The sequence below is a fragment of the Larus michahellis genome, chromosome 3 (genome assembly GCF_964199755.1).
Source record: "Larus michahellis chromosome 3, bLarMic1.1, whole genome shotgun sequence".
NCBI lineage: Eukaryota > Metazoa > Chordata > Aves > Charadriiformes > Laridae > Larus > Larus michahellis.
In genome coordinates, this window is record NC_133898.1 from 63,235,261 (window position 1) to 63,250,929 (window position 15,669).

Here is a 15,669-nt window from a genome sequence, read left to right on the forward strand (position 1 = left end):
GTTAATAATATCTAGCTGTTACATAGCATACAGTATATATATATATACAGTATGTTCTGTGAATAATTTAAATTATTGAATTGCAGTAGAGATTAAGAATAGGTACTTTAGCAATACTGTTCTGCACCTTAAGACAAGATGTGAGGAGTAGTTTATCCAAATAAAATTGGAGGAAGAACTGTGGCAGACAAAACCATGTGCTTCAGTTGAAATTTAGCCATGGCTAGAAGGCCAGGATCCACGAGGCTTCTTAAAAAGCTGTAGGAGTTTAAATGAGAGCAAGAAGTCAAGACTGGAGTTTTTCCATCCTAGGTGGAAAAGCACTGCCATGAGTACCACTGGCAGCCACTGAAGCATTATACCAGTATCAATTAAGAGAAAAGAGCAACGCTTAGTCACTAATAGCACTTCTTGTAACGCTCTCTGGTTGTGTGCTGTGAATTTTTTATCTTAGTATAAGCCCAGGTCCATTGCTGCTTAGCTTGGGAGAACTCACGTGCTACAGGCAAGGTCTTTGCCCATGGCTGGAGCAGACAAAATGTTTGCATCCAAACTTATGCCTAGGTTAATTTTGTTTTGTTGCAGCAAGAAATGAGCTGAGTTGCCTCCCCCTGCATGAGTATGAGCTTCTGAGCGCCTGATGTCTTATTCTGATCACGTTTTCATATTATGGTGATAGGAATGCCTGAATCTTGGCTAAAGCAGCAGCTTAGTTCTGAGGAAGATTCACCACCAAGATTTGTTTTTAAAACAAAAACCATAACAACCACCCCAAAATTTAGTGTTCATGGTGTGTATATACCTTGGGATTTTAGCCAAGCCATGCCATGCCTGAGACAAAAGGTCAGGGCAGATTGATGAGCAGCCAGAACTGTTCCTCAGTGGAAATGGACACTTTATTGTCTGTACAGTGGTGCATAGACATCAAGCCTTACTCTGCTCTCACTTCTAGCATGTGAACCAGGAATCACTCCAGTGATACCTTATGGAAGTACATCTTGAGATGTTGACATCTTGCCCATGTCCCTAGTTTTGCCGGCAGCAACTGGCAAAAGATGCTTTAATTAGGCATGCTTAATGTTCAGGCAAAGACTGCACTACCCCTGGCCTTTCGTGTACTGAACTTGTCTAGTAGTTTAGCCTAATAGGTCTGTGGACTGAGGTTTCTGTATCTTTAATTTTATTAGGCCATTAACAGAAGACATCTTATAATTTGAATTCGTAGACTGGTGTGTGAGAGCCCATCCCTACTTGCCTTTCCAGCCAGAGTAGCTGTTGCTCTGTCATTACTTTAGGCTGCCCATTATGGCCTCTCAAGTAGCAACTGAAGTTTATTTCCTTTGATCCAATACAGCATACATTATGTTTCTTGGGTTAGTGGAACATTTTTAGTTTCATGGATTTGATGCTTATAATATTTAAAAGTCGTACTATACTGGTTTGAACTTGAGGAAGGGCAGACTGACTGGTACTGACTTCACTGTCGAGCTCCTGTAGCACACTTCAGTCTGAAGCTATATGAGCAGAGTTCAATAAGTATGCAGATTTGTGTAGGAATTTGTGGTGCAGGTGTTCGTAAGCCCTTTGAGTGCTCAGATGTTCGTAATTTATTTCCAGGTCACTTTATTTCATAGTCCAGAGCCTAGTGTTGTGAATAGAGGATGAAAAAATCTTAAGCATCCTTTTATTGCAGTAGATTTTGAGACCCAGAAGAAAGTACAGATTTCTAGAGATGTCTAGCGCCTGTAACATGTGATGCGCTGAGGAAAACTCCTGATGTATATTAACTTAATTTACCCCTCTCCCCATTGCATACTGATGCTAGTAGTTTACCTAGAGTCAACTAAAGAGTATTAATGACGCTTTCTTAATATCTGCTAATTAGTTATTCTGTTCTTGAGCAACTGTCATTGTTTTCCAGCTCAGTCCTTTGAAGAAGTTGGCTGTGTTCTGCTAGAACTGAAATCCATCAGTAGGGCTGCAGAAGATTTATTGCAATTAATCTTCTGTCTATGAATGTCTCAAAACATTGAATGAGGGCAAACCAGTGAGACAAAGAGTGAGATGGATCATGTGCAAACATCCACTAGTTAGCAAACAATAAATTCATAATGAGCCTTTTCTCCAGTCTTGATCCCTTTGATCTCTATAAAAATCTCTCCTTACAGTTGCTGAAGGTTTGTTGGCAAAGTCACTTCAGAGAAAAGTCGATAACTGGGTTTCCTAATCTTTTGATTTGACATCTCAGAGATTGGCTTTTGCAAAGAAAAAAAAAATCTTGATGTAATTAGTAACCAAGAATTCTTAAGATATTTAGTAAGCTAACAATTTTGAAAAAACATTATTCCTGAGGGAAAAGTTTGCATGTATGTAGCTCAGTTGTTTAGTAACTGTGGTTGTTTGGTTGCCTTTTGCCCGCTTTGAGTAACAAGAGGAATATAAATACTGGATTTGGTTGTGCGTAAATTTGGTGGTGTTTTCAATCATGTGGCAGTTACGATTCCTCGGTGCTGAAGTATATTGAATTGCCAAAACTGTAGTTTATAAGCATCCCCTACATCCTCTGCTGGAAAACTCCACTGGTGACATATTTTGGGAAGTCAGCGGAAATAATGTGATTGACTTCAGAGGGACCATGTTAGTTTTTTATGTAGAAAGATGAGGCACAGTCTTAATTTATTTTCAGTGGGGAATTATCTTGGAAATTGTGATTTCTATATCCTTTCTCCTTTTCCTTCCTCCTCCTCAGAAAAACAACTGGCCAAGCTCATATGTCTATTTTCTCTCACATCTGCATTGATTTAAAACCAATACTTCTCTGCTGAAGACTTAGTAATTTGCGGGGCTTTACAAGCAAGCAAAACCTTTTCTTGTTCCGCAGTTACCATCACCTGAAAGGCAGTTGCAGTAAGGAAACCTGGGCTTCTAAAATTGCTATAGGTATTATAATGTACATAAATGTTTCTTTTCGATGTCCAGCAAATGGAATGGAGAAGCTCATCTAATACTGTCTCTTAAATTTGGTGGATTTGCAGGCTAGCAATTGATAAAGCTAGTGCTAAACAGAAGTACAAACAAAAAATGACAAGGAAAATGTTGGTTTTCTAGAGAAATGATTCCTTTAGAGACTTAATGCTATCTAACTGGTTGAGAAATATCTTCAGCCTTGCAGACTAGACGAGGGATTCTCTCCATCTGGGTTTACTCATCCAGTAATAATAATAGACTTATAATTGTTTAAGAGAAAATGGTAGCCCTTCACATAGCTATTGGTATTGTTGGGCAGTTTAGAAGAGATCAATGAAGTGTCTGCAAGAGCAGGGTACATACAGCAGCCAGTCCCCATAGGCCACTGGCGGCATGGCTGGAAATTCAAAGTTTGCACATACGACCTACAGCAGCCACGTGCGTTTGTATTACTATATGCAAAAAATATGTTGTGGGTGGTGGTATTCCCCCAGGGTATAACTTCTGCCCCAAAACTGAAGAGAATTAGGATGAAAGGTAGCAAGTTTGAAAATTCCCTGGTGCTGAGACAAATTTAAAAGCCCATCTTTAAAAAAAAAAATTAGTTTTTCTAGCTCTTTAAGCTGCTAGAGAAATCACAGTGTTTCGCGTGAATGTGGAGCCCTGTCAAACCGCTATTGAAGTTAGTGAAAGGGATTATTAGCATTTATTTGGAGTTCTTTTAACAAAATATTGCACATTAAGTCAAAAGCGGGGCTGTCTCTGCCTGTAGAACTGGTTTTAATGGGATGGAAAATCTACCTCACAGTGAGGGCACCGCAGCTCTGAGTGTACTTTATGTACTTGGTACATAAATCTATTCTGTTGTCTCACTTTAGAACGATAATATAAATAATAGTTGCTTGAAAGCATTCTGGGTTTTTCTCTTCAAATTTTAATATGTTAGTATAATCATGTTTTCCAAGCTATTCAGTGGTTTCTGTTGTGATTCATATTTTCTGTGCACATGGTACTTAACTTACTTATCAGATGTGTTATGAACATAGGTATTTACTTGCAGGCACTGAAATGATGAGGCATTAATGAGAAGAACAGGCATATGCTTGGTGATATTTTTTATAGAAGTTTTCATATGTGTCCTCCAACTAAAAGTAGTTTCTCTGTTGCCATAAAAAAATAAGGGGATCAGTAGGGTGGTGGTCTGTTTACTCTAAGTAGTCATTAAATCCATTAGTACCTTTCTTCCCTTCCCTGCAGTGGTCTTTGGCTTTTTACACAGAGCATAACTTCATTACATTTTTTTGTTGTTGTTGTTTAAAATGTACTTCACGCTTTTTTTTTTTCTCTCACATTTATAGGAAGATGATTGGAAGCATTTGGGGAATTTTATTCTTCAGGCTCCCCAAAGCCCAAATTTCATGTCTTAATTTTCTATAAAGTGTCTGATGCAATATTGTCTGACGTTCAGATGAAAACTCACAATAATAACTCTCAAAGAGAATCTTTTCAGGGAACTTTGCTAGCACTTGCCAGTTTTGCCACGTACAAACTCAACTTGAATCGCAATACACAGTTACTTTTCTTTCTTCCATACCCTCCTAAGCTAAAAAACATTATCTAAACTTGTTAGAATAGATCTTCAGTTAGGATGGTCTTTGAACCGGCTAGAGCAGAGCTCTGCTTTCTGAGAGGTTCAGTGCTATTTGTTTTCAGATGTCACTCTTCAGTGTAATGATGGTCCCATCATTAGCAAAATCCTCCTCTTTAGTAGTAGCAGGCTGTCGCTAAGGAATGAAGTGAGTAGGCAGCCACAAAGTTAGGAGAGGTCATCTCCATTCTCTTCACCACTGTAATTACTGTTTTGCAGATGGGTGAATGTCCATCTTTGTTTCACAAAGATTTAGTATAAAACAATGAAAAACAAATAAACTGAGTGTGGAGTTGCATGGCATTATCTCATACGATGAAGCTGGTGAGGGAGTGTGTGCAGAAAGGGCTGGTCTTCTGCTTTTTGGGGAGGGGCAGCTGGATAATAAGATTCAGTGGCTTTCTTAATTACATCCCTAGCTAAAGACATACATGCGATACTGCCATTTTCAATCAGATTATTGATAAGAATGTTAATTAGGTACACGTGGGTGCACTTTTGTGCTATCGGTGGTATTGGGAATAAGATTTCCTCTCTCTGTTTTGGTTAGAAATGATGAAAATTCTGTCCTCCAAAAACAAGCAGAAAGACTGCATTTACTTAAAAAAAAAGCAGCTATTATTTTTTTTAATTTCAGGAAGTTTTTTTTAACCTTTCTGTAAGTCATTAGGCAGAATGAGGCATAAAGGGTATTGCTAACTGCTCATCATTGTTGTACTCTACTATGCTCCCTTTTTTATTTCTTTGAGCTAAAAGTTATGACAGTATCTCTGTAGTGCCCTTTAAAGTAATGGAATCTCTGGGAGAGTGATGTTTTTGCTTGAGTTCTCTTTAGGAAGTAATGACAATAAAAATATTTGCCTTGTCCCCAGAAACCAAGTGACTCATTTATCCAGATGGGTACAATATGAATTGTGTCTGAGAACCAGGGACTGGAATGCAAAGAGTTTGGTGTTGTTTGTAATGTGGTTGGAAAGCTGTTCATATGAAGCAGCAGCAGAAGTTTCTTTTAAATCCGTAGAGTTCCCTACATCATCTCACAGAGACACTTTCCATCTGGGCAGAAGATGTGTGTAGGAGAAAATTCTGAATTTTTTACTGCTATAGATAGTGAATTGTGTCAGCGAGGAGCTCGTGTTTCTATATAGTATTAGAACTTTTATTAAACCAATCACTTTTAAAGGCTTAAGCACTGAGAGAAGTCTCTCCTCCCTGTGCATCTTTTCTTTTGTGCTGCCTTAAATAAGCACCAAGTGGAACTGGTGTTTTGTTATCAGGTGAGCTGTGAAAGAAGTTTCTTCTCTAGGTCCTTGAAGTATTACTACCTCGAGTTGATACGGTGTCGTTTCTGGCACCGCTTTCTGCCATTCACATACTCGTTTGGGTTTTACTGCACTGAGCTCTCTTAGTATGTACAGAGCAGGTGTTTGCAAATGAGACAGTCCTTCCCCAACCCCCAAAAGATGCTGTTTGCACCCTACTATCAGAAGTGTGAGGAACAGGGACCCTCCCTGAGCCACCCTGGTGGCACTGCCTTCATGGGGGACTATTGGGGCCCTCCCTTTTACAGTCTGCAAACCCTAAGCATGTTCAAGTGGAGGTGCCACGAGAAATGTCACCTGCAGAGAGGACTGTATAGCACATAGGACTATGGATCCCCACGTCACCACTGGTCTATATTGTCTGGTCTGAATGTATTTACCTTCCCTTTCCTAAGCTCCCACTTCAGAGTTTACCTATAGAAAACGTAGCAGGGTTATTGAATTAACAGAGACCTGCTTTTGAGCATCTTCCTTTAGCACATCTGTTTGTGTCATTTGAAATGTAATTAATTTACAATTTTTTCTTAGTGTCTGAATTGATTTTTCACTAGCCTGGAGGAGAATTGGCTATTTATGTTCTGAAAATGATCATTACTGCTAAAGTACTGCCAAAAGTACCGTGCTGGTGTTCCTTTGTATGTTAACTCTTAAAAACTCATTCCTGAACTACATCTCTGATGCAAAAGCTTGTTGTGTCACTTAGCACTCCCCACATAATTACTGTCTCGTCCCTGCACCAGGCTTCCTTGCAGGAGTTCTCCCGGTGGCCAAGGCTAAATAATTCATGGCCCTAATTCTTGCGGCTTCCCAAATTTTACTCCTTTCTATCTCTCTGCCACAGCCTCCTTTTTCTCTCTACCTTACAGGGATCCTGTTAGGCTGAATACATTTATTTGGGTGGCCCCTCCTTGCCTTTCTCCGAGCCTCTTTCCTGCTGCCACTAAACCCAGAAATCCTTGCCTAAACATTTGCCTGTACTGAGAATGACATCCTCCCTTTCCTCTGGGAAAAGCCTTTCATGCTTTTCCTAGAAATTCACATGGAGGTGACTGAGAGAGGATGGTTTTGGATGCCCCGGGCTCTGTAGCTGGCGATGCAAGGCAAGCGCAACAGCTGAGCCGCTCACATGTACTCCCTTGTTTTGGCGTGCCACACGTCAGGCCGTATCTCTTATCTCCTTGCAGACTTGCTTCGTGCTGCTGTTAGCCTTTGTCACCCATTCCCACTTTCACGGCTTGTCTGGTGCATCCACTTTTCCCCCTTTTCTTTCGAGCAGATTTCGAAAGGGCCGTTTTGTCTGGGCACGATGAAGTTAAGTCCTTGAGCCGTCTTTTAGGCAGTCCTCCCACGTGGGGCAGAGATTCGCCTCACACAATAGCAGAAGAAGGATCACAGCAGCTCGTCTGCAGGCTGTAAATTAACGTCATGGACCAGGTCATACTGCGCTTTGAAGTTGTTGCTTTTGTATTTGTGTGCTTCCCCCGTTTAGTCTTCAAGAATATAAATCTTTAGGAAGAATTATCATAGTTTAAAAGGCTTAGACAAATAGCAGCTGGTATTGGTTCGTGGTCTCCAATTGGTTCCAGACATCCCTGGTTTTGATAAGACTACAAGACAATCCCAGGAATTCCCTGCCTACAGCTTTTGCTAATGCCATTAAATGTAACATTGTGATTACTGACGCTTTTGGAGCTGATTAGCTAGCATCCTGTGTGACTGATAAACAACCTAATTTAATTATTTCTGTAGAATGTCCTCATGTTGTACCCCACTCCCCCTTCTTAGATTATCTTTATTTTAAAATACAATTTAGTACAAATGTTTAATGGGGATTTTGAAGAAGGCCTTGGAAACACAAGGACGCCTGTGTTCAGCTCCTGCTCAGTGGGGACAGGATGCTCCACTCCTGCAGTGCCCAGAACAAGCCTTGCTCTGTTCCTGAGCTGTTCAAAGTTGGCCTGGCTCCGTGCCCATGGAGGTGTCATCCCAACGGGAAAGAATTCACCTGAGCTTGTAGCTTTTGGCTTTGTGAAAAGCTGACAACGATGTTTTCATTCTAGTTGGGTGTCGACACAGAGAGAGAGCTCGTCACAAAACCTCCTATTGGAGCCGTCCCATGCGTAAAGTACTGGCAAGCAGAAAAACGCTCTGTGAGGAGTGTCTGAGGGCACAAAGAATGCAAAGTCAAGGGCAACGATCAAATAAACCCAAGAAAAAATGATTATTCTTTCTAGGGCACAAAGGATGCATGTTATGAATGTCTGTGGTGAGAGGTGAGATGAGGCATCTTCCTTACGTATCTCTGACCTTTTTCTCTAAACTTTTGTGCCTCATGATAAGCTTTTGTAAGTGCTGTCATTTGCTTTTAATAGTCATTCCTTGAAAGGTTTTTTTTTTTTTTAAGTGGACTGTAAATTATAATTCTGCATTTGCAGATCTACAAGATTTTGTCTTCCCTTTATTCACTTTCCTGCCGAATAAGATTACGTCTTACTTCCAAAAGTATAGTCATAACTGATGCCACGATTTGTGAGCATGTGTGTGAGGAAGCCAGAATAGGCAGGATCTCAGTTGTAGTACAAGACTTAGCAGCGTTTTGTTAACAGGAACTTTTTCACCCTTTCACTGCTCGCTTCTTCACTGTTGAAAGTAAGAGGCAAGATACTTGTTTAGTTCTTGTGATATTTGGCAGCATTACAAGGAAACTGAACTGATTTTGCTTCTAGATGAGCCTGCGGGTCGTAGTTCACCTGGGAGTTTTATTATATTTATCAGCCTGTTTTCTGAGTCGTAAAAGGTGCTGGTCCCAACCTTGGTTAATCGCAGTGTGAGGTGATAACGTCCTGTGGGCACAGGGACAGGCAGGGTGTGCCAGTGAAAGGCATGAAGGCAATGCACATTAGAGAAAACTTGATGAACTTTCTCCGCAGCTCTAAACCACCTGTTGAACACTAACATGCAGCGATTGGAGCTGATATCGGAAGATCAGCATTGTCAGGGGATTTTAACAATCTTCAGTACGTGAACTTAGTGTACATTAACCTAATGGATGTGCCTTTTCTGCCTTCCCATGTGTGAATGTGCCAACTCTGTTAAACACCTCTGCCTTTTTATTTGTACTATTTATCAGTCTCAATGTCTATCATACGCTGTGGGGCAGATTTTAGCTGCAACTACCAATCTGTAAGTTGGGGAAACGAAAAGTAAAATTTGACTTTTGTGCACAAGAATATGTGTGTAGATAAGTGTGTATCTACACAAATACTTAAAATCTGTCATCTGAGTCTTGATTTAGAACTTTTTTTGTCTCGTAAATATTTGAGTCTCTTCACTTTCCTAATTTTATGTTGAAAGTGGATTAAGCTGTTACATCTGCGTGTACCTGTGTTAGATAGGTTTAAAAATTACGTGAAGGTTATGTACACATTCTTGCTTATGGGCATATATAGCTCATTTTTGCAGTTTGCCTGAGCATAAGCATGTCTTAAGCTATTAGTCCGACAAAGAACCGCACACGCTTGTGTTGCCAATATTGTGTCCTGTTTACAGATAGAGAGGCCGTAGGACAATAGCGAAGAAAGAGCAGGACCTATCAGTGGAGCTACTTCACTTTGCGAAGTGTGTTAGTGTAGCTATGCAGCTTTGCTTTCAGCCAGCCAGCTGTACAATCTAAGCTCATGAAAATGAAGGAAACAAAACTAATCTCCAAAAAGAGAGAGAGAGAAAGAAGGAAAAAAAAAAAAAAAGCCTTCATGAACCACAGGGCTGTGTTTTTATGTAACTGCTTTTGTGGCTATCAAACTACCCGAAGCTCATGGTATGTTCGTCTTGTCAGTATGCATTTAAGACCACCAGCTTTGTTTTATTTCAAGCCATCTTTTGGGTTGATGTAACACAATATGACTGAATGTGTTTTGGCAGGGAATAACTAATCTAATCCATATACCACCAGATGAAAGTAATTTACTATGGGTTTGTGGAAGAGCTTGGATTTTCAATGCAGCCCACAAAGACATTTTTCCCCTTTTAATTGTCCCTTTTTGTATTTAAACAGATCCAGCAATGGGAACAGAACCTGGAAAAGTTCAACATGGACCTTTTCCGAATGCGATGTTACCTAGCCAGTTTGCAAGGTGGGGAGCTCCCAAACCCAAAGAGCCTTTTGGCTGCTGCCAGTCGTCCTTCAAAATTGGCACTGGGGCGGCTCGGCATTTTCTCCGTCTCATCCTTCCATGCACTGGTAAGTTCGAATGCACTTTTCATGGGTGCGTTACACAAAGACATCATTAATATTGTACTTAGATGTGGAATGGTGCTTGGATAAAACATGGCTACACCCACATGCATTGGCTGAGATGGCCCTGTGCCCCTCTCACCCTTTCTGCCTGTTCCTTGACTGCAAAAAAAGATTTTCTTCCACAGACACATACTTTGAAACCATGCAAAGGCCATGACTTTTTTGAGGGGACTCCAGAATTGGGTACTTCTTCCCTATATCTAAAAAAAGAAACAAACAAAAATATTCTTCTGATTTAGGTGAGTTATTGTGTTGAAATTTTGTCCCTGTGATTTCAGCTCCACTGAGTTCAGAGTTTAAAGTGTATAGGAGCTAAGTCACTTAGAGTGAAAAGAGCCTAACACTGAAATTTCCAAAAGTGATTCAGGTTCCCGTGGACAGAGTTGATCTCTTTTGGAGGTCCTAGATGGCTCTGTTTTTCAGAAACAGTTTGATACCCTCCCAAGGAGGAAGTATTTTTAGAATAGGCTAAAACTAGAGAGAATCCAAAATTATAAGTCACTTTTTCAGAACTGTGGCCTGTATTTGCAAAGAATGAGAGACATCCACAGCTGCTGTAAGCTGTTGTCACCCTGTCAGCTTTAAGTGAAGTACGGCAGTAGCAAGTTCGCCTCTGCTCTTTAACCTTGGCAGGGCTGTGAGGCTGATCTTGGCAGAGAGGGGTGGACCACATTTGCTGCATGAGAAGTCAATCTGAATAGTAGTCCTGAAAGTCCCGTCAGGGAATGAGTTTCTCTCTGCCACTGTTTTTATCTGTGTGGTTTATGTCATTGCTTGTTAATAACTCAATGCCATAGCACGTTTATCTCCTATGTTTGGCAATTTTGAGTCTTTCTTCCTCTAGCCGTTTCATATCTGAATGATAGGTTATCATTCTTCTTTGGGGTCATTTCATTAACTTCTTTTGTTGTCCAGAGCAATGTTTTCTCAGTTTTTCCCTTCCTATGACCTTCTAATTTTGCCCCATGACAAAAAAATTACACTATCACGCCATTGGAATACCAAAACAAGCATTGCCCCTGAAAGTTTAAAGTACTGTCCTTGCACCTTGACATACTGCGTTGCGGTCAGCTGAAGTAACTATCATTTGATGCCTTAAGTTGAAATAACTGTCAATATTTTGCTCTTATGAAAGTGATATAGGAAGGCCTGTCTCTGTGTTTAAATAGATCTGCTCCAGGGATGAAGCTGCTCTCAGGAAACGTACCCTTTCTCTGTCACAAAGAGTCCGAAATAAGAAGGGTTTATTTTCTTCGCTAAAAGGACTGGACACATTGGCAAGAAAAGGAAAAGAAAAGCGACCTTCCATAACTCAGGTAGATCTTATTTGCTGGGGATAGCATATAAGGGCTTGTTTCTGCTGGGGCTCATCCTACAAAGGTGCTGTTGGTGCACGGGGTAGGAGACGTCTGTCCGTCAAATTTGCATTCACAGTTTCAGTAGACATGGCAGACTTGCAATGCAAGTATCACTTGTGAAGAGTATATATTGAATTCTAGGTTTCTTTGCAATAAATAAAATTGGTGAATGAGAGATTTTGACCCAGTGGGTTAGTTTGTTATCAGCAGCACAAGACCATGGCAGGGATATTGGAATTAAGTGATCTTTAAGGTCCCTTCCAGCCTAAATCATTCTATGATTCTATGAATACTTGCCTTCTGGCACATTGCAGACTGTTTGGAAGTAGAGTTTCTTTGGAGATAGCCTGTGTGCACAGTCCTTAACACAGTGTTGCGCTGGCTTATGTCAGGGACTCTGAAGTACTGCTGCAATTTAATGTAAGGTAACACAGGTGAGTCCTCAAGGAAAAAAGAGGAGAGACTTCTGCACAGACAGATTGGCATGGCCTTCAACGCAGCACGTCCTGCTTGGAAGTATGTTTTAGCCGAGAGGGGAGGACCACTGTCACACATGAGGCCAGCTGCTGGTCCAGACAGCTGTCGAATAAAGCTGTGCCAGTTGACACCAGCTGAAGGCAGGTTTGATGTGGTGGGGCAGGCTGGGTGCTCCTGCATGCTCCCACTGAAGGGCTGCCTTACCCATGAAGCTGCAGCATCTCACAGGGGCATTTTCTCTGGGTGAAACTGGTGGCCCATGCACGCGTTTAGTTTGAACCCCACACTTCTGGAGTCTGTATTTTCTCAATCAAAATGCAAGTAAATGTGAAACAAAAGTTTACTGCCTTCTCCCTGAAAAAAAAGGTAAATAACAGCAGAGACACTTCCTTGACAGTGAGGAAGGCGTAGAGGTGCACCCACACTCAGAACATTACTGTTTTCACTAGCTTCTGCCATGTATGCTGTTTCTCCTGCGAAACAGTGTTTTTGTGCATTATTCATTAGGTGACTTTGTTCCTGCTGTTCCCTGGCCCCTTGTATTTTGATTTTATTAGTCAAAATTCTATGATCAGCACTTGAAAATCAGCTAATCGTGCATGTCTGGTAACCTGCTTGTGGAATATTTAAACAAACCTATCTGTATGCATGCTGCAATAGTCCGAGAGCTGATGCAACAGATTTAATGATGCAAAATAACACGTCAGGATTTTCTAGTCTAGTGGTTTGTATTTTTAATAGGTAAATATTTACCTGTGTGTTGTGCTGGGATGAAGCTTCTTGGGGTGACTGTTATGCATTTTAGCATATCGATCAAGATGTGTTTACGTGGTGCAACTGAATTAGAATAAAACTCAAGTCTGTCTTGTGAAAGAGGGAATTGAAGGAGACATTTTCTCTGGGTCGTTCTTTTCGTGTAATTTCCCCTGTGTTCCCCAGCAGGTGAGGCTAGTCTGCGAGTCCTGCATCTCTATTTCTCTATTAACAAGAGCCCTGAGGGAAGGGACGTTATGCCCCTTAGCTCTGTTCCCAGCGGAGCTGATGCCTTGCGCTGTCTTAACTGGGTAATACATCCTCCCGTATGCTTTATAGCCTGTGAAGGGGATTCTGTCGAGCTCGGGAACGGGGAATCTTATTTCCGTGGCAAGGGAAGGAGGCTTCTGCTGCCCTCCCAGTGCTTTTCCAGGCGTGGAGGAGGGAGTCCTGGAGCAGGCAGAGGTTCCCCCCAGCTCATTCCTCACGCTCCTTATTCCGAACCTTGCAACCAGCTGGCCCAAAAATGTGTTCATTTTCATCCATGAGCTGAGGTTCTTGTGTTTATTTTATATATATATTTATATATATATATTTAATTAAACATCCTACAATAAAATTAAGGAAATGTAAATGCTGGGTGTTGCATATGAATAACACCGAGCTATGACTCATACCCATAAAAGTGAGGAATTTTTGAGGGCATGGACTGAAAACTGACCTATGAACCTAGAAGATGGCTGAAGAAGGGAGCCACGTCCTTGCTCAGACTTCTGTGTAGGCACATAATTGTATATTGTATATCAAAATTGGAATAGGCCTGAGGCTGCCTTTCTTGCCATCCCTTTCAGCCCACTGGGAAACTGGGTTAAGCCGAGAAGCGGAGCTCGCTTCTCTGCTCATTGTGCTCCAGTGTCTGTGTTGGACAATAGGTTAAAAATGTCTTGCTTTCTTGGATTTAAAGTTAATTTCACTGGAGCTGATATGTTTTAGTCTGCTGTACCTTAGCTTCAAAATTAGATGGTATATTCTTGAACATAGTTGTATCCCAGAAGTTTTTTATCTAAAGTTTAATTTTCTGGTATTAATTAAAAAAAAGGTTCAGAGTTTCTATGCTGGGAAGCTTTCGTAAACATTAATGAAGTGGCTCAGTCTTTTACAAATCAGTTAATAAAACTGCACTGTAGCAGATGGGGGTTGTCTAGGCTCACATTATCCCCAGTTTCTTAAATGCTTATCTGCTGTCTTGTGTCTAAATGATAAACTGTTTTGAGAAATCATAAACAATAAAATACTTTGATTAGGTCTGTGGGTGAGACAAGGAAGGGGAAGTTCAGAAGTGGTGCCCTTAATTTGCATTGGCAGACACTAGATTTCATATGAAATTTTAAGTGAGAGCTTGTTGTTGTCTTGGATTATCTGAAAGGCTTTTGTTTGTACAAAAAAAAAAAAAGGGAAGAAAGAAAAACCTAAACCAAAAAACCCTCAGATGTATGTTTAATATTGTCCTGATTTGTTGGCTGCAGAAGGAGTTAAAATTGCTATTTATATTTTCACTTTGGAAGGGTAATGTTATTACCTTAAAATCTCAACATTATGTATAAACTGTATAGGTCTATCTGTGTGTTTATACAACCCTTATCACCAAAATACCTGTTTGTACCCATAGCCATTTATTGGATTTTTACAAATTTCATTAATAAGCCTAACACATTTGTGAGATACTAGTAGTTAAGCTTTCAAAACAGATGGGAGAATGTAAGTCTCCGTTTCTGCTTTCATCGCTTCCAAAGCAGACACAGTAGTCAGCTTTTTTCATTACTTAATAGTGTGGGGTTTGGGTCAAGTATGCCTCTAAAGCATTGATAGCGTCAAGCTAACTGCTCAGTTAGAAGAGATGAAAAACTATAAGGTAACAAGTTTTAGAAGACAGCAACAATGATTTTAAATAGTTCCTTTAAATCATTATGAGATTTGTAGCTGTACCTAACACTAGGAGGATATTAATGCTTTTATACATAATTGCATGTGAGTGTGCACGTAGCCTGAAAGAGAAAACTTGCTTAAATTTTCTTTATAGAGGAAAGTTTTTATTTCTTTAACACTACTTCTAGTCAAAACAAAGCAATAAAAAGTCCAAAAAGATCCCTGGGGTTTAGCAGGTTGCTATATATTTACTCATTTAGTTTTCATTTTTATTTTTTCAAAGAATTTACCTCACAGAGGTAAGAAATAAAGGGTTTATCTGTTTAAACCATTTATTTATCTGTCATTTTTTTAATAGATTTTTGATTCAGCTGGAGGACATGGATTTGCTGGTGTCCAGAATTCAGCCAACTCTGCTGAGGTAAGATATGCCTATCCTCATTCTGCACCATCTTGTTTTTAAATTCCTGAATGTATTTCACTAAGTGTATGATAAGGCTGGTTCAGAAACCCCACCAGAGGTTCATAAAATGCAGTTAGTGTTGGATAGCAGGATTATAATTTGTCTAATGAAACCATTTTAATGAAAGTTTCTGAACACACATGGTAGCTGTTTTTTTGTTTTGTTTTTTTTTAAATAATAATAATTTTAAAAAAATACACTGTCTGAGAGATTTGGAACCAAGCTTGTTTGAAAGTATCCTTCACAGTATGGCAAAACCCAAGGTGTATTTTTCCCCTTTGCCTACTTCAACAGAACCTGTTGAAGTATAAAGGCGAAGTTGAATGTGTTTGAGTATAAAGGCAAATAAAGTCTAATTAAAGTCAGTGGAGCATACCAGCAGAGACGTGTGAGTTAATATATAGCTGGAGACTGCCCAAGTGAAGGAAGAGGAAGCGGCATCCCCTCGGCTTCGTTAC

General features: G+C 40.3%; 1 protein-coding gene across 2 annotated transcripts in view; it reads left to right on the forward strand.

The window, feature by feature from the left end:
• Positions 1–15,669, forward strand: part of TIAM2 (TIAM Rac1 associated GEF 2) — a 175,699-nt gene that overhangs the window by 98,223 nt on the left and 61,807 nt on the right. For both annotated transcript variants that reach the window (XM_074580462.1, XM_074580463.1), the window contains 3 exons: positions 9,992–10,177; positions 11,404–11,550; positions 15,107–15,169. In XM_074580462.1, coding sequence (XP_074436563.1) covers positions 9,992–10,177; positions 11,404–11,550; positions 15,107–15,169 — 396 coding nt within the window. The remainder of the gene's footprint in view (positions 1–9,991; positions 10,178–11,403; positions 11,551–15,106; positions 15,170–15,669) is intronic.